We start from the raw sequence: 20,678 nt of genomic DNA on the forward strand, positions 1-20,678 counted from the left end.
CCCCCCCCCTATATATTCTTTCCTAGAGTCGCCACTGGATACAATGCACATAAATATGTTCTCCCTCAGCTCTTTGACCAATGTAGCCCTAGATGAACCGCTATCTACATTATAGCAGGTTTCAGCTTCTCCTCCCTCCTCCCTCTCGCAGCGGATCGCAGAGCATGCTCTCTATACTCTCCCATAAAAGTCAGTGGTTATTTTTTTGCAATCAAAATCCTTCTAGCTTCCCAAATTCTGAAAAAGTTAGGGATACACTGTAATTGTTCAAAATGGAAACCCTCTGTCAGCCAATCAGCATAGTCAGATAGTGACACATGATCTTTTCTTATACTGATGCATAAATAGGAGGTTTACCATTCACGTAAAATTGCATTTGCATGATTACTGCAATCAGGTAAGATAATGCAGGTACTACTTAGCATAGTTCCCTGTATTTACCGCGCTGTTTGAGCACGGCTCTTATAATATTGTGTCCAATTATAACTTTCCACCTATTTACAGAATACTGTCATGGTGCCAACCTGAGCAGCGTCCATCCTCGTTACAATTAATAATTAATTCTTGCATCTTGACAATAGAGGACAAAAAATGCATTGCCTGTGATATTCTCCGCCAGAAATGTATCCTGACCAATTAAACTAATCAGCGGAGCCCGTGACACCCCGTCTCGCAACTTATCAGGGATGTTATGAAAGGGGAACGAGACGGCAGCGTACAGATGACAACGCAGGTAATAGCGGAGCTCTATATCTGGTTAGTGACTGTGTTATTGTAAGCTTGTCAAATATCGGGCTAATTAATGTCATTTCATAGCAATAGTTTACTATGAGGATTATAAACAATACATACCGCTGCTGTATACCTCATATACTATACTACATATGCCTCATGTACTGTACTGTATATCACAGTACCAGTAATAGTGCCCCTGGGAAAGCCTCAGCATAGTGAGAATGCCCCTTTAGTGCCCCATATAGTAACAGTGCCCCTGAAGTAAGTCCATGGCTTTCTGCTCTGCCATGGTTTTCAGCTGTATCTGCATCCTGAAGTAGAAGATACAGTGCAAAGTAGCGAGGAGAGGGGGAAGCCGTTCTTTTAAGACTGATCCCTCCCAGCCTTTCAAGGGTGGCCACAGCGCACATCAATTTGTATCAGGCTTTTGTGGGGTGCACGTCCCTTTATAGACTCATGTAGTCACAAAACGAGCAATGTTTTCACAGTGTTCAGAAATATTAGAACGCAGTACACAAACAAGTTCAAGTACCCAAGTAATACCACTAAACAGTGCGAAATAATACTACGAAATGGTGTCAAAATAATATCACAAAACAGTGCCCAAATACAGCTAAAGAGTGCCCAAATAACACCACTAAAGAGTGCCCAAATAATACCACTAAACATTTCCCACGTAATACCACTAAAAAGTGCCCAAATAACACCACTAAACAGTGCCCAAATAACACCACTAAACAGTGCCCAAATAATACCACTAAACAGTGCCCACATAATACCACTAAACAGTGCCCAAATAACACCACTAAACAGCGCCCAAATAATACCACTAAACATTGCCCACATAATACCACTAAACATTTCCCACATAATACCACTAAGCATTTCCCACATACCGTAATACCACTAAGCAGTGCCCAAATAACACCACTAAACAGTGCCCAAATAATACCACTACACATTGCCCACATAATACCATAAAATAATGACCAAAAACAACTAAACAGTGCCCAAGTAATACCACTAAACAGTGCGAAATAATACCACTTTATGGTGTCAAAATAATATCACAAAACAGTGCCCAAATATAGCTAAACATTGTCCAAATAATACTACTAAACATTGCCCACATAATAACATTAAAAAATGACCGAATACAGCTAAATAGTGTCCAAATATTATCATTAAACAATGCCCAAATTCAGCTATATAGTGACCAAACAATGCCACTAAACATTTCTCAAATAATACTGCTAAAAAGTGACGGAATAACACCACTAAGCAGTGCCCAGATAATACCATTAAACTGCATCCAAAATAACACCACTAAAGAGTGCCCAAATAATACCGCAAAACAGTGCCCAAGTACAGCTGAACAGTGCCCAAATAATACCACTATACATTGCCCAAATAATACCATAAACAGTACCCAAATAAAGATGAACAGTACCCAAATAATACTGCTAAACATTGCCCAAATAATACTTGTAAAAAGTGCCCAAATACATTTAAACAATGCCCAGATAACACAGCTGAATGGCGACTAATTATACAGCTAAGCAGCGCCAAAATAATTCCATATCAAGTGTCCAAATAACACCGATAAACAGTAATAAACCACCCTGTGGAGCCCCTGGTTAATCTCACCATCGCTGTTGATACACGTGACGAGAGGAACTTGTGTTCCACTCCCGCAGTTATTTCCATTGTCAGGGATACATTCTTCCAGTCTGTCCAATCTCCAGTCGTAACATGATGGTTCCTCGCATGGAATGGCTTCTATTAGATGAGGGCAGTTTCCAGTCCCACCGGTGGGCTCATTCGTGATGTAACGTTTCCTAAGCTTGAAACCTACATACAGGAAGTGCAGAATTATTAGGCAAGTTGTATTTTTGAGGATTAATTTTATTATTGAACAACCACCATGTTCTCAATGAACCCAAAAAAATCATTAATATCAAAGCTGAATATTTTTGGAAGTAGTTTTTAGTTTGTTTTTAGTTTTAGCTATTTTAGGGGGATATCTGTGTGTGCAGGTGACTATTACTGTGCATAATTATTAGGCAACTTAACAAAAAACAAATATATACCCATTTCAATTATTTATTTTTACCAGTGAAACCAATATAACATCTCAACATTCACAAATATACATTTCTGACATTCAAAAACAAAACAAAAACAAATCAGTGACCAATATAGCCACCTTTCTTTGCAAGGACACTCAAAAGCCTGCCATCCATGGATTCTGTCAGTGTTTTGATCTGTTCACCATCAACATTGCGTGCAGCAGCAACCACAGCCTCCCAGACACTGTTCAGAGAGGTGTACTGTTTTCCCTCCTTGTAAATCTCACATTTGATGATGGACCACAGGTTCTCAATGGGGTTCGGATCAGGTGAACAAGGAGGCCATGTCATTAGATTTTCTTCTTTTATACGCTTTCTTGCCAGCCACGCTGTGGAGTACTTGGACGCGTGTGATGGAGCATTGTCCTGCATGAAAATCATGTTTTTCTTGAAGGATGCAGACTTCTTCCTGTACCACTGCTTGAAGAAGGTGTCTTCCAGAAACTGGCAGTAGGACTGGCAGTTGAGCTTGACTCCATCCTCAACCCGAAAAGGCCCCACAAGCTCATCTTTGATGATACCAGCCCAAACCAGTACTCCACCTCCACCTTGCTGGCGTCTGAGTCGAACTGGAGCTCTCTGCCCTTTACCAATCCAGCCACGGGCCCATCCATCTGGCCCATCAAGACTCACTCTCATTTCATCAGTCCATAAAACCTTAGAAAAATCAGTCTTGAGATATTTCTTGGCCCAGTCTTAACGTTTCAGCTTGTGTGTCTTGTTCAGTGGTGGTCGTCTTTCAGCCTTTCTTACCTTGGCCATGTCTCTGAGTATTGCACACCTTGTGCTTTTGGGCACTCCAGTGATGTTGCAGCTCTGAAATATGGCCAAACTGGTGGCAAGTGGCATCTTGGCAGCTGCACGCTTGACTTTTCTCAGTTCATGGGCAGTTATTTTGCGCCTTGGTTTTCCCACACGCTTCTTGCGACCCTGTTGACTATTTTGAATGAAACGCTTGATTGTTCGATGATCACACTTCAGAAGCTTTGCAATTTTAAGAGTGTGCTGCATCCCTCTGCAAGATATCTCACTATTTTTGACTTTTCTGAGCCTGTCAAGTCCTTCTTTTGACCCATTTTGCCAAAGGAAAGGAAGTTGCCTAATAATTATGCACACCTAATATAGGGTGTTGATGTCATTAGACCACACCCCTTCTCATTACAGAGATGCACATCACCTAATATGCTTAATTGGTAGTAGGCTTTCGAGCCTATACAGCTTGGAGTAAGACAACATGCATAAAAAGGATGATGTGGTCAAAATACTCATTTGCCTAATAATTCTGCACGCAGTGTATAGATCAGATACAGTCATGTGAGATAATCTGCTTTAGACTCTTATATGGGCAATACAGCAGAAGTATCATATCGGTTTGTTGGTGGACTGGTCACTCTGAAGCATGACAAATATGTCTGATGGTTCCATACAAAGAATGTGAGAAATCTTAGGGTCCTCTTAAAGCGATAATTCAAGCTGATATTATGGAAACCCCAACACCATTGACACAACCAAAAATATTGCAACCTAAGATGTCTTACCTTTTTTACTCTGCTGGTCATCACAATTCTCAAATGTACATGGTCCCCATGCAGACCATGCGGACACTTCGCACTCTATCGGACATGGTACATGGCAAAGTTGACTGGTACTTAATGGCGGGTCGGTGCACAGCTTGTTATCCACTGGCTTTGATGCTGTCATAGAATGGAATAAAAAGAAAACGTGAATCACTGTTTTAGAAAATTGTTTGCCTCAGAAGTCTTTCTCTGAGATATAGGGAGGTTCTCAATGTGTCATACATGTACAGTAGCTAGAACTTTGGAACAGGAACTGGTGTGGAACCATGGAAGCTTGTAGTATAATGGCGGTTCCCGAAGCTACATGTATATTGGGGACCATGGAGAGAGTGAATCCAACCATGGTTGGTCTTGCCCTTTGCTATTGGGTGGCAAGAACCTGTGCAGGACTATCCTCTCCAGAAGGAGGTGGCAAATTGCAAAGGTTTTGGAGTGAGTAACAGACATCAGGCTATTCTGTTTTTCATGACAAAACCTGGTACCATTTTGCAGCCCAGTCTCTACACCTCTAGATAGCAAAAAACTATCAATAATGCGCCCCTTAAAGAAACTTCAATTACTAATTACTTTGAGACTGCAATCATGCGCTATAGCAACTGGGGCTTTGATGCTACCACTTTGATCCATGTTTGATGTCTAAGGTGGTGGGGGCTGAAAACCGTCTGGCTTCATATACCTTGATCACATCATTAAGATGATTGAAGGTGTGGAGTAGTGGACTGAATACTGTATGTATTTCCAAATTTTAGAGATGGAATCAAGAGACATACATATGTGCTATGAAGATCATGAGAAGCTTTTAAGGGGCAGCTTACCCCATACCACAAGGATACTTAGTTTAAAGGGAACCTGTCACCTGGATTTTGTGTATAGAGCTGAAGACATGGGCTGCTAGATCGCCGCTAGCACATCCGCAATATCCAGTCCCCATAGCTCTCTGTGCTTTTATTGTGTCAAAAAAAGATTTTATATATACGTAAATGAGGCTACTAACGTTTCCGGAGCCCAGCCACGCCCACTGTGAAGGAGCCTAGCACTGCCCCGCATACTCCGAATCTACTCCTTGATCCCCGACGTTACAAAGCTAGAGCGACATAATGTCGCGATGCGCGAGCTAGCGCATGCGCAGTGTCGGCATAGTGTTCCTTCCCTGTGCTGGCATCAGCCTCAGGGAACGAATTGCACATGCGCTAGCTCGCACATCGCGAGATTACAGCGCTCTAGCTTTGTGACGTCGGGGATCAAGGAGGAGATTGGGAGGATGCGGGTGGTGCTGGGCTCCTTCACAGTGGGCGTGGCTGGGCTCCAGAAACGTTAGTATTGGACACAATAAAAGCACAGATAGCTGTGGGGACTGGATATTTTGGATGTGCTAGCGGCCATCTAGCAGTCCATGTCCTCAGCTCTTTACACAAAATTCAGGTGACAGGTTCCCTTTAAACAGAGACAGTCTCCATTACAGTGACAGCTATGGTAACTCTATAACAAAGCCAAACTGCAACAGTAGCCACCAAAACAGAACCGAGCGTGAAACACTGCCCCATAACAGAGTGAGCCTGGAACATTGCATCTTTAAAAAAGACTACAACAACGCCAACATGAACAAGAAGCAGTGCATGTTTAACAGATGCACCCTGCAACTACAACTATCACAGCCTGCACATTTTCAACTATAACACAGCCAGCCTGCAACTTCAAAAGTATAACAGAGCCAGCCTACATCTTTACAACTATAACACAGCCAGTCTACACGTTTACAACCATACTAAAGCTACCCTGAAACTTTGTAACTATCGCAGGGACAATCTGCAAGTTTACAACTATACCAGAGCTATCCTGAAACTTTACAGCTATCAAAAAGCCAGCCTGTAACTTTAAAACTATAACAGAGCCAGCCTGCAAATATACCTATGCCACAGCTAACCTGAGGCTTTACAACTATAACAGAGCCAGCCTGCAACGTTACAACTATACCACAGCTAACCTGAAGCTTTACAACTATAACAGAGCCAGCCTGCAACGTTACAACTATACCACAGCTAATCTGAAGCTTTACAACTATAACAGAGCCAGCCTGCAACGTTACAACTATACCACAGCTAATCTGAAGCTTTATAACTGTAACAGAGTCAGCCTGCAACCTTACAACTATACCACAGCTAACCTGAAGCTTTACAACTATAACAGAGCCAGCCTGCAACGTTACAACTATACCACAGCTAACCTGAAGCTTTACAACTATAACAGAGCCAGCCTGCAACGTTACAACTATACCACAGCTAATCTGAAGCTTTACAACTATAACAGAGCAAGCCTGCAACCTTACAACTATACCACAGCTAACCTGAAGCTTTACAACTATAACAGAGCCAGCCTGCAACGTTACAACTGTACCACAGCTAACCTGAAGCTTTACAACTGTAACAGAGCCAGCCTGCGACTATAACTATGCCACAGCTAACCTGAAGCTTTACAACTGTAACAGAGCCAGCCTGCAACTTTTCAACTATACCACAGCTAACCTGAAGCTTTACAACTATAACAGAGCCAGCCTGCAACGTTACAACTATACCACAGCTAACCTGAAGCTTTACAACTATAACAGAGCCAGCCTACAACCTTACAACTATACCACAGCTAACCTGAAGCTTTACAACTGTAACAGAGCCAGCCTGCAACTTTTCAACTATACCACAGCTACCCTGAAGCTTTACAACTATAACAGAGCCAGCCTGCAACCCTACAACTATACCACAGCTAACCTGAAGCATACAATTATAACAGAGCCAGCTTGCTACATGGCACCTAAAACCAAGCCAGCTTGCAGCTTTACTACTATAACAGAGCCAGCCTGCGACTTTACAATTACATCAGGACCACCCTGCAACTTTACAACCATATTAGAGCCATTCTGCATATTTAAAACTATAGTTGAGCCAGCCTGCAACGTTACATCTATAGATGAGCCAACATACAACGTTGCATCTATATCAGAGCCATCCTGCATCTTTACCACTATAACAAAGTCACCCTGCAACTTTACTACTATAACAGAGCCAGTCTGAGATTTTACAACTATCACTGATATCACTGATCTGCAATTATAACACAGCTGCCCTGCAACTTTACAACTGTAACATATCCAGCCTGAAATTTTACATTTATACAGTAAATGAGCCAGACTGCAACTTTAAGACTATAACAGAGCTACCCTGCAACTTTACTACTATGTCAGAGCTACCCTGCAACTTTACTACTATGTCAGAGCTACCCTGCAACTTTACTACTATGTCAGAGCTACCCTGCAACTTTACTACTATGTCAGAGCTTCCCTGTAACTGTAACATAGCCAGCCTGCAACTTTACAATCTTTTTCATCTTATATTTACTGGCTAACACAGTACAAATATATATTTTTATACCAGTACTGATTCAGTAAGCCAGACAGCACTTGTAATAGGGCCCATCTGCAACTGTACCCCCAAAACCGAACAAAGCTTATAACAATGCCCCATAACAGAGCAAGCCTGAAACACTGCACTTTTAATAGACCCAACCTGTAACACTACACTTATTGCAGAAACAGTAACATGCTGCAAAAGTGTCCCCACAACAGGCTCAGCCAGTAACTATGTCTGGGGTATCTTATAGCAGGGTCCCCATAATAGATAAAGAGAGTGAAATGCTGTTTGTTCCCTTGGTCCTGTATGTTAGGATACATGTGCCAGAGGTTGAGGATCTCAAGGAGCTGAATAAGGTAGAAAAACCCCATGGAGAAGATTTCAGCACAGCTGCAATTATGTAAATGTGCTGGTTTACAGTTACAAAGACACAAAACTCATCTGTACATTCTCCAGAACATTCTTTGTAAGGTTTTTCCATTAATTTCTAAGATCTATTTTACATATTGGGGTTGATCAAACCTTTTATAGTTAATATTTTTTATATAATCCACTGCATTTTATTTCCTTTTATTTTTACCTATTATTATTATTATTATTTTGCAGTTGTTTTTTAAACTTAACAACAACAAAGAAGAGACAGAAGAGACACTCCGGGATATTCACAAGGTTACCGGGCGTTCTGCTGTGAACTGTGTAATATATGGGCAGATGTCGCTTGTCAATCAAGTCGTGTAAGAGGTGCAGGTTATTTGCATAGTAATCTAGAAGGACGGAACGGGGGGGGGGGGGGGGGGGGCACAATGAATACAAGGCCTGTTCCATCAAACAAACACATATGTCACTGCAAAAAATCACCACAATGCAGAACCATTCTCTGCTTCTTATACTGAAAGGAAAATATATTGGTGATCTTCAATTTGTACAAAAAGAAGTAAAATAGATGGATAGATAGATAATGTCAGATGCATTTATGTATCTACAGTTTGTACAGAACATAGATCTCTATTAGGTCTAGAATATATAGATACACAAAGATGGATGGATACATAGATAGATAGATAGATAGATAGATAGATAGATAGATAGATAGATAGATAGATAATTTAGTTCCACTCTTCTGATGCTATACTTATGCTCATATTCAATCAATTACTCAGAATTGCTGTATATTAGTGAGCTCTCTGGCCTTCATCTTACTGGAGAACATGAGATATGAAGCTCCAAGGTCACAATGTTCTTCCTGCAGTCAATCTCAGAACCTAATATAGAAAGTCTGAAATTACCCCCAGAAAACACTGTGTAAGAGAGGTCACTTACCGTAACACGAGCTGTGCTGTTTGATATCAAATGACTAATATTACAAGTGTCCTCTGTGAAGTGAGATGAAGTTCCTGGTAACATCTAATGGAGCACTTAGGAGGGAGAGGACCATCAAAGGCCTCGTCTTCCAGAAGTGTCTGATGAAGATTCTCTCTTTACGTCTATGTGTAGTAGGTGGGGCATGTATAAATGATACCTTGATATGCGATTGTCATCCATGCAAAAATAGTTTAATAAGGCCTTTAGCGCTATAGCACTAGCACTATAACCTCTTATGAAACACCCCCTCAGCAGGTCCTACACCACTTAAGCTAGTCGTGTGCACAGGCCCCCTCCCTGGTACAAACATCACCTACAGTCAGGTCCATAAATATTAGGACATCGACACAATTCTAACATTTTTGGCTCTATACACCACCACAATGGATTTGAAATGAAACAACCAAGATGTGCTTTACCTGCAGACTGTCAGCTGTAATTTGAGGGTATTTACATCCAAATCAGGTGAACGGTGCAGGAATTACAACAGTTTGCATATGTGCCTCCCACTTGTTAAGGAACCAAAAGTAATGGGACATAATAATAATCATAAATCAAACTTTCACTTTTTAATACTTGGTTGAAAATCCTTTGCAGTCAATTACAGCCTGAAGTCTGGAACGCATAGACATCACCAGACGCTGGGTTTCATCCCTGGTGATGCTCTGCCAGGCCTCTACTGCAACTGTCTTCAGTTCCTGCTTGTACTTGGGGCATTTTCCCTTCAGTTTTGTCTTCAGCAAGTGAAATGCATGCTCAATCGGATTCAGGTCAGGTGATTGACTTGGCCATTGCATAACATTCCACTTCTTTCCCTTAAAAAACTCTTTGGTTGCTTTTGCAGTAGGCTTTGGGTCATTGTCCATCTGCACTGTGAAGCGCCGTCCAATGAGTTCTGAAGCATTTGGCTGAATATGAGCAGATAATATTGCCCGAAACACTTCAGAATTCATCCTGCTGCTTTTGTCAGCAGTCACATCATCAATAAATACAGGAGAACCAGTTCCATTGGCAGCCATACATGCCCACGCCATGACACTACCACCACCATGCTTCACTGATGAGGTGGTATGCTTAGGATCATGAGCAGTTCCTTTCCTTCTCCATACTCTTCTCTTCCCATCACTCTGGTACAAGTTGATCTTGGTCTCATCTGTCCATAGGATGTTGTTCCAGAACTGTGAAGGCTTTTTTAGATGTCGTTTGGCAAACTCTGGCATTCCTGTTTTTGAGGCTCACCAATGGTTTACATCTTGTGGTGAACCCTCTGTATTCACTCTGGTGAAGTCTTCTCTTGATTGTTGACTTTGACACACATACACCTACCTCCTGGAGAGTGTTCTAGATCTGGCCAACTGTTGTGAAGGGGGTTTTCTTCACCAGGGAAAGAATTCTTCTGTCATCCACCACAGTTGTTTTCCGCGGTCTTCCGGGTCTTTTGGTGTTGCTGAGCTCACCGGTGCGTTCCTTCTTTTTCAGAATGTTCCAAACAGTTGATTTGGCCACACCTAATGTTTTGCTATCTCTCTGATGGGTTTGTTGTGTTTTTTCAGCCTAATGATGGCTTGCTTCACTGATAGTGACAGCTCTTTGGATCTCATCTTGAGAGTTGACAGCAACAGATTCCAAATGCAAATAGCAGACGTGAAATGACCTCTGGACCTTTTATCTGCTCATTGTAATTGGGATAATGAGGGAATAACACACACCTGACCATGGAACAGCTGGGAAGACAATTGTCCCATTACTTTCGGTCCCTTAACAAGTGGAGGCACATATACAAACTGTTGTAATTCCTGCACCGTTCACCTGATTTGGATGTAAATACCCTCAAATTAAAGCTGACAGTCTGCAGTTAAAGCACATCTTGTTCGTTTCATTTCAAATCCATTGTGGTGGTGTATAGAGCCAAAAATGTTACAATTGTGTCGATGTCCAAATATTTATTGACCTGACTGTATCTGTCATGGTAGATACATAATTTACAGGCTATGTACACCTTCGGGGCCATTTTTTTATAATAGTATTTTACTCATTTTGGGCTAAAAATTATTTGTTCAATTGGTCTATATTTAAAATATTTAGCTGTTCTGTCACAATGGGTTAACTGTGTGTCTACCTGCGTGAATCGTAATTTAAGCTCCACTTTATGCTGTCATCTAATAAACTTCTATCTCTAAATTACTGAAAGGTCAGTAAGATAAGAATTGAGCTAGTATAATGAGTGTATAGGACATCAGAGATAAGGAGCCATCAGCTGAGCTGCCTGAAGGGAACAGAGTAAATATACAGAACTTACTACTGGGGAATCTCAAGGCTCTACAGAGAAAGGGGCTCCAAATTGTTAATAAAGACCAATTAAAAAAAATATTTTTAACTCAAATGCTTACATAATAAAATAAAAAATTACCCCGTACGTAGCCTTCATAGTCTCTTCATTCTTTGATTTCCTAAAATCACAGGTACTAAAGGACGTTTCTTAAAGAGGACAGTGACTTTCTCTACTGGGCTCCGGAAGCCAATTGTGGGTGATCCCATCAATAATTATAATTGCCAGAAATGTGGGGCCAATCTGCATTCCACTATATGTGTTATCTAGTATTTAGTGTCGAGCGAATCAAAGTTTCCGAGTTCAGGAAAAATTGTCCCAAAGCCAGATTTCATGGCGTTTCGTGGTAACAAATACATTTTTCCGAAGAAAACCCGCCAAAGGACCTGGAGCGAGTGTGATGATGTAACCATGCTAAATGTGAGTCACAGATACTTCAATTAGCGTTGAACGTGGCATCTGAATAGAGGGAGGGGGAGGTGGCGTTCCCCGTCATTACGCCTGCCCCATACAATGGAAAGTGATTCTTGATGAAGTAATTTGTAACAAATCGAATTTCTTGTCGAAGTTGGGCGAAGCAGACAGGGTCTTTCAGACAATGAGCTGCTCTTTGTGGGGAGGGAGGATTGAAGCGAGAAACCTCCCTCTGTCACATCCTGCAAGGGCAAATGGACAGGCACAGCCTGAAGCAGACATTCCCTAGGAGCTCCTATTAGATATTCTATGTCTCCTTAATGTAGAGTAGCAGAAAGTAGGGAGCATGACTGCAGGATCTGACTACACAGGGTTTGTTGTCTGTTACCATGTAGACCAAAAGATCTGCACAGGAGCTGCAGATGCAAAACGGCAGGAAATGTATAATCTAGATGTACTGAAAGTTGCTTTATTTTTTTATTTTTGGTACATTTGGAACAATAACAAATTTGGTTGAACAAAATCATTAACTTGCTGAGACTTCAATGTTAATTGCAAAGATAATGGAATAATTTTATCTGCAGTCCAATGCAAATTACAGATTTCATGAATTTTGAATTAGAAAAATTAATTTTTCAAATTTCATGGATCCACAGGTTTATTATATCACAAAGATGAGTTACTGTGGGCCAAACTCAAACTCAGCTCTCTTACATCGTTAGTAAAACCTAGGAAACCACTCCAGTGATTCTGGTATTCCAGGAGGATCAGGATGAACAGAGCTGTTGAGCTGGCGGCTTGTGTCGGCGAGCAGGCGCTGTAGTCGCTCCGCTCATGCTGTGTGCATTGGGACTAGTGCTTAGTGAACTTCCTTTCAGCATTGCGAGCGTTAAAAGGGTTATCCAACCCCTATAATGCCCCCCCCCCAATGCTTGGGCCCCTGATATAGGTTATACTTACCCGCTCCCTGGCAATCGCGTTGCTCATGATGCCCACACAGCTGTAGAAGATCTCCCAGTCGCATGGATCAAAACATCCAGGGACAGGGGGACCGTGACATGGACGAGAATCCCTAGCATCGCCCATGAGACTAGGGAGGCTCGTGCAGGCATCAGGACTGATGTGGGTGCCGGGGAGCTGGGTAAGTATAACCTATATGATGGGCCCAGGAATTGGGGGGTCATTATAGCAGTTTGATAACCCCTTTAATCCTTTCCTCTTGCTCCTCGTCCAGCTGCTGAATACGGTGCTGGACTGTGTATTCACCTCCCTGCCTGAGCTTTGAGGTTTTCTAGTGTCTAGTAACCAGGTGTGATCTCTTGTCTGACTCCATGTACCATACCTTGACTTACTGCAGATTCTGCTCCTGCCGCCTGCCCTAACCTTGGAATTGCAATCTGGAAGACGCACTTACTCAGCCTGCCCTGACTTTGGACTGTGTTCAGACTACTCCTTTTGCCTGATCCTTTGTGCTTCGCATCGGGGCCTCGATTTCCCATGGGTCGGCTGACAACTACATCAGGACTACTCTAGGAAGTACCCTGCAGTGAAGTCCACATCCCTGTATAGGGGTTAAAGGGTGACTACCAGGGAATCGCCAGGATAACGCCGTTAAGTTTACCCCCACATCCACTGTCGTTTTACCTTGTCCCTTTTAAAAACTGTGAATTTAATATGTAGGCCATGAACCTGTGGCTATGCGTAGAATAATATTTTCACAGAACTTTATATGTGACTGAAAAAATATGAACATTTTACAAATGCAAGTTTACACATTATTAAAAGAATTCCTGTTTAAAAATTGTGAAAAAAAATTAAATTACAATTTTTTTAATTTTTAAATCTCTGTAATACACAGGTCTCGGCTTAGAGTACTAGTTTTCTATGTATTCACAAAATCTCTTTCTCTCAGTAAATTGTTTTTAGACCCTCAGGAAAATTTGCGAAATAGAAGAACGATTGACCCATTTATTACGTCGAATCTCTGAGGGAATTTTTACGATGACTGTCCCCGCCATCCCTTCCGCGTCTGCTGTAACTGCTTATTTTATTCCTTATAATTCATTTTAATGGAATCATTTCTAAGAACGATCCTCGCCGCGCTTGTTCGGGTGAAATATTACACAAGCTCTCCCGTCATTTATGAATGGGCATCTGTAACTAACATACCGTGGACTGAGTATGGCGGGTACGGGGGAGGGGGAGACATTGGTAGATTGAAAGGTCTCGTGGGCAGGGTCCTCTCCCCCTCTGTACCAGCCTATCAATACATTCTTGCTAGTTGTACTTGTGTTTTATACTTTGTGTATATTGTACAGATGTACAGTGCCATGGAGTTAACGGCGCTTTCGAAAAAATATTAACCCCTTAGTGACCAGCCTGTTTTGGGCCTTACTGACCAAGCGTTTTTCTTCCTTTTTTCATTGTCGCGTTCCAAGAGCTATAACTTTTTTATTTTTCCGTCTATTTAGCTTTATCAGGACTTGTTTTCTGTGGGACAAGTTGTAGTTTTTAATGGCACCATTTTGGGGAACACATAACTTTCTGATTAACTTTTATTAACTCTTTCTGGAAGGGAGATGGGAAAAACAGCAATACTGCCACTGCGTTTTTACGTTATAAATTTAACGGCGTTCATTTTTTGGTATAAATAACACAATATCTTTATTCTCTGGATCAGTATGATTACAGTGATACCAAAGAAATATATATATTTTTTTTTAGGTTTTACAACTTTTTTGCAATAAAACCCCTTTTTTTTTTTTAAAGAAAAAAATGTTTTTGCATTGCTGCTTCCCAAGACCCATAACTTTTTTATTTTTCTTTCTATGGAGTTGTGTGAGGGCTTGATTTTTGCAGGACGACTTGTATTTTTTATTGGTATCATTTTGGAGTAAATGTTTTTTTCGGTGGCAACTAAGAGAAAATTAGCAATTATGTCTTTTAAAAATTATATTTTTTGTTTACATGATATTTATGTAATCCGGCTCGTTACGGATGCATCACTACCAAACATATGGGGGAGATTTTTTATTTTTTTTTGCAATTTTTTTCATTGAAAAGAGTATTTTCAATGGAAAAAAAGCGTCATTTTTTAATGGGATTTTTTAAATTAAATAAATATGTTTTTTTTCCATTTTTTTTTACCACTTAATAATCCCACAAGGGGACTATAACAGACAGCTTTTTGATTGATTTTAAAATGCAATACATTATCCCTATAGTGCATTGCATTTTAATGGCAATGCTATTCTGACATTGACCTGCTGGAAATTACTCAATGCTGGTCTGGGGCCTACACGAGACCCCGGCCAGCATTCACACACATCGGCACCCAGCGATCGCATTTGTGGGGTGCCGATGGGAGACAGCACATGCGGCGGGCGCCATTGCCCACGGCATGAAAAGTGTTAAACAGCCCGGATCGGCACTCCTCCCGGTCCAGGCTGTTAGAGCAGGGCCGCGGCTCTTATGTGAGACCTGTGCAGTGCTTAGACTGGGCAGCCGTAAAAAAGCAGCGGGCCAGCCTAAGGTTAAGGGAACGCTGTAAAAAGGCGTATGGGTGGTCACTAAGGGGTTAATAATAATAATTTAGTGGCTCCATCGGTGACTATGTGTGTAATACATTTTTAAATCTCTATTAACATAATGCAGCCCGAGATTAGCATAAAACCCTCTAATCCATCACTGGTTGGAAATCAATATATAATGGCTTAACCTTCTGAAACACTGACGGCAGAAGTGTTAATTTATGATACATGGAGCGGCTCAATGTGAGGCGAAAACTGTAATCTTAATATTAAAATGATAGGACGGTCACTCACCACAATGGGGGAGAGCAGAATGAGGACAACAGAGTCTTACCATGGTGTGCACACAGATAGAGCAAAGTCTGTCATATGGCACAATGCTGTGCTATCTGTGGCTTTCCTCTGAATTATGTCAGAGTTGCCAACTTTCAAGTACAGGGAGACTATAGATGGAAAATTACATGGTCTCAAATCCTGGTCATGGCCCCAAAATAGCCTAAATGTCCCATTAATGGTGCCTCGTAACCCCCTACTACATCTCTATAAACAGGGCCAGTGTGACCCCCATTTCAGAAGTTTTCACTGAGTTTATAGACTCATCATGGAATTTTCTACCTCATGCTGTATAAATCTGGTCTAAAATTCTGGCCATGCCCATAAAATGGTTAAAGTGTCCCACTAATGGTGCCAATATAACCCAATGAACAAAGCCATGGCTTCTCCATAAACAGGGCCAGTGTGACCCTCATAGAATGCAGACGTTTTCAGGGAGTTTATAGACTCTTCATGGTCTCAAATTCTGGCCATGCCCATAAAATGGTCAAAGTGCTCCACTAATGGTGCCAATATAGTGGACCCTCAAGTTACAATATTATAATTGGTTCCAGGACGACCATTGTATGTTGAAACCATTCTAACTTGAGTAATCGGTTCCAAAGCCCCAAAATGTCATCCACGCTAAGAAAAATAAGAAGATTTAAGAAAAATAGGCAGATTAAACTAAGACAGATAACACAAGTCCTTCGATATAAGAGTCAGGAGTAGCTGCTAACTAGCAACTAATACAGTTGTTACAGAGAAGTGGGCTTGATTGGTTGGATTGAGTCTGAGACATTGTATGTTGAGTCTAGTTTCAATTTACGATGGGTCCGAAAAGACCATCGTATGTTGAATATATTGTATCCTGAGGCTTTTGCATCTTCAGGGATCACTGTATAACCCCATGAACAAAGCTATGGCTTCTTAATAAACAGGGCCAGACACAGAACCAGAGTGGACCAAAAAAATGTGTCAAATGTACCTCAACTAGTTCTGGAGTGCCCCTATGAACAGTTTAAAAACAGAGTACCCCGATAAACAGTTTTAGAAAGCCCCATAAACATAGAAAGTGTGTTCCACAAGCAGTTCCAAAGAGCCCCAAAACTAGTTCGGAAGTGCCCCATTACTAATTTCAAAATGCCCCATTAATAGCTCCAAAGTGTCCCATAACTAGTTTCAAAGTGCCCCATTACTACTTCAAATGTTCCCCAAAACAAGGACCTGGGAGAGTCTTGTAGGGCTACCTCAGTTGAATGTAATGATAGCTTTCACTTGGGGACCAATAGCTTCATTCAAGAGAAAAATGACTTTTAATCCAAGCCACTCTGTGCACCCATGCTGCTCCTGCTTGCTATGCCAGCCCCCTAGCTTTTTCTTGATTGTCAGGACCCAGTTCATACATAGCCATCTCTCGTGACGCTATCCATCAGAAAGGAGAGGGAGGGGATGGCAGAATAACTTGGGCCCTCCAAGTCACTTTCCATTTGCATAAAGATTAAAAGTTCTCCAGAATAAAACAACAGATCACTAAGCAAAATATATCATAACATTCAGCTGAGCTAAAACTACAAGGCACTGTATCTTGTGTAACAATGATTTTCCTGGTCTCCATGCCGGCTTCCGGCTTCCACGCTTATGCTCCTCATATTGGGCCTGGTGAAGGGCTACATATAGCCTGAAACGTTGCCTGAAATTATGTCCGGCTGAATAAAATTAGTAATTACTTCACTTTCAACTTTGGAGTGCTGTCTATTTGTATATATAAAGACAAAGTAGTTCCCGAGGTGGAGTTGGGGACCAACCCAGACGTGCACCCTGTTAAAACCAGTGATAGATGAGTACTGTGATCATTTGAATCTTAACACTAAATGATTTTCCTAGTGACGGGATCCCTTTAAGTATTTCACTGTAATAACAAACGAAAATTGCAGAAACAAAATGGTCAAAAACTGACACATAAATGAAATGTGTGACGTTAACCTAAGGCCTCTTGCTCACAGTAGGGTCATGTCGATGGAATTTGAGTAGAAGTAACGGGAGAACCTGTGGCTCTGTACTATAGAGGGGGGGAATTCCACTCAAAAGTTGCCTCAATATACTCATGTCCATGGGCCCTAGGGGTGACCACTCTAAATGATGATGTCATCTCACCTGTGATTTCAAAAGTAATTGACAAGAGCGGTGCCTCGCTGGACTTCGATGTGCCATAAGCATGGCTGTCTGAAATATGAAAAAAAATTCCAGTTAATTCATTACATTGATAAAAAATAAGATAGGATTTATTAGTAATAAAACACTGAGGAAGGAGCTAGTGCTCCGAAACGCGTCTGGCACTTTATATTCCATTTTATTGATATTTTTGGCATGCCTTTTATTGTACTCTTTTTCATCCAATACAAATTTGCTCCTGTTCGATTTCACAAACGGAAGGAGATGGCATAGCGCTGTGGCAAATAACATACCTACCTGGTGAGCAGCAGGAGGAAGAGGGGAGAACGCTAGGCGCCGCTTGCACCTTCTCCCATAGGAAATAACCGGATAAACAGAGGCAGAGGTAAGTGCACAGCCCCGTATACCTCCACCTCTGGAGCCGTTCATTGGGATCAAGTAAGTGAATCAACACGAAACAAAGACGCTGGCGCTAATTGAATTTATGAGGCCTGATACTATTATACAGTACAGACCAAAAGTTTGGACACACCTTCTCATTCAAAAAGTTTTCTTTATTTTCATGACTATGAAGGCATCAAAACTATGAATTAACACATGTGGAATTATATACATAACAAACAAGTGTGAAACAACAGAAAATATGTCATATTCTAGGTTCTTCAAAGTAGCCACCTTTTGCTTTGATTACTGCTTTGCACACTCTTGGCATTCTCTTGATGAGCTTCAAGAGGTAGTCCCCTGAAATGGTTTTCACTTCACAGGTGTGCCCTGTCAGGTTTAATAAGTGGGATTTCTTGCCTTATAAATGGGGTTGGGACCATCAGTGCCGTTGAGGAGAAGTCAGGTGGATACACAGCTATATGCATTAACTACCTAATCAATAATGTTCGTATTATTAAGAGGATCAATCATGGATACAAAGTATTAATCATGTTTGTTGGAGATCCTAATCATGGAATGAACATCAAATAACCTTTGGGATACCTCCTTGAAGCTATATTTTATGAACTTTTTTCAACATGAATGCATGATTATAGTTATCATGGCATTATAAGTTTATCATGATTTTGAACCCAAGTGCGTGAAGTGTCTTTTTATGTTATGATATCAGTATAACAATTGTTATTTTTGGGGACTTTATCTTATGAATTGATTAATTATGTGCAATATTGAATAATATTTTTTAATTTTTAATGTTTATTTTCATGTATATATATATTTTTTACACTTGTTTTATTACTAATACATTTTTTGTCCTACATACAAACCAGAAGGAGGAGTGCCTATCGTATTCTTTATCAGTTTATAATTTCAATATTGGGACTGGGTGACCCAAATTAATAGTGAACCCTTCAGTATGCATTAAGTCTCTGTGTGAGCCCCTCATTACTCTTACTTCTAATTCATTACACTGTTGTAGTTTTTATTTTTTTCCTTTTTAGGCTAAGATAATGAAATGCACAATATTCTAGAAGTTCCTTCACTAAGTAACAAAGTATTGGTCGTGTTCTTTCATCTATCTTCTCATTAAGCTCTGTCCTCATAAGACTTCCGATGAACTCATTTAATAGTCACGTATGAAACCTAGCTCATACTTTATTAATTAGAAAACAATCGTTTGTGTTTATGGTCCCAGAATGTTTCCGCGGTTCTCTCAAGAGGCGCAACATATATTTCTCAAAATCTGAATGAAATAATACTCAATTAAAAACAAATATTTTGCTAACGGGAGAAAAAAGTTTTCTCACTAGTGTTCTATTTTTAAAGAACTTTTTGACCTGCTCAACTTTTCCATATCATTAGGGTCCACACATGGCATTGATGTGATCCTGGACCATGTATGGTGCCACCATGTATGCATAGGAATTCCTCTTGTTGTGGAGCATGCCATGATCTCATTGAGTTTGTATAATAGATCTAGACCAGGGATGCTCAACCTATGGCCCTCCAGCTGTTGTAAAACTACAACTCCCACCATGCCCTGCTGTAGGCTGATAGGTGTGGGCTGTCTGGGCATGCTGGGAGTTGTAGTTTTGCAACAGCTGGAGGACCACAGGTTGGGCATTACTGATCTAGACAGACAGATGTGTTCTTCCTTATCTTTCCTCTTGGATCAAGATGTTTGGAGACAGGGGCGTAACTAGAAGTGACTGGGCCCCACAGCAAATTTTTGTATGGGCCCCCCCCCAACCGCTCCCAACCCCCCCCCCCCGGCTACGCAACCGTATTTTCCTTGGGTTGGTCACGATCTAGACCATACCTAAGTAAAGGGACCGAAGATTTATTCTCCGAGTGAAGGGTCTGAAGACTTATGCTCCGAGTGAAGGGGCTGAAGACGTATGTCAATGTGAGATTTAAGTTTTTCCTTTTCAATAAACTAGTAAAGATTTCTCACCTTCTGTTCCCACTTTCTCATTCTAGGGAAACTGATAGCACAGAGAGCGAGAGGACAGAATGTGAGGACACGGAGAGGATGTGATTGCAGTTTACATGTTCCACAGCGACACCAAATCAAATCTTCTACAACTTTCTTGCCACTCCACACATGTCGCCATTTGTCACGCAAATTGATGTGGCCGGATCCTTAATGCACTGTCTGGACGCACCCTAAAGCCTCATGTAGAAGTCCGTGGAACACGTTCCGTGAGATACCGGACTGGCATTGCAGGAACACACGGCGTCATAGCAACCAATGACGCCGTGCGCTCCTG

General features: G+C 41.2%; 1 protein-coding gene across 4 annotated transcripts in view; it reads right to left on the reverse strand.

Annotated features, from left to right (window-relative positions):
- THSD7A (thrombospondin type 1 domain containing 7A) overlaps positions 1-20,678 on the reverse strand; it is a 520,549-nt gene that overhangs the window by 92,996 nt on the left and 406,875 nt on the right. For all 4 annotated transcript variants that reach the window (XM_040431278.1, XM_040431279.1, XM_040431276.1 and 1 more), the window contains 3 exons: positions 17,947-18,015; positions 4,403-4,558; positions 2,383-2,586 (listed from right to left, as the gene is read on the reverse strand). In XM_040431278.1, the coding sequence (XP_040287212.1) occupies positions 2,383-2,586; positions 4,403-4,558; positions 17,947-18,015 (429 nt within the window). The remainder of the gene's footprint in view (positions 1-2,382; positions 2,587-4,402; positions 4,559-17,946; positions 18,016-20,678) is intronic.

This window comes from Bufo bufo, chromosome 5 (assembly GCF_905171765.1).
Source record: "Bufo bufo chromosome 5, aBufBuf1.1, whole genome shotgun sequence".
Taxonomy (NCBI): Eukaryota; Metazoa; Chordata; class Amphibia; order Anura; family Bufonidae; genus Bufo; species Bufo bufo.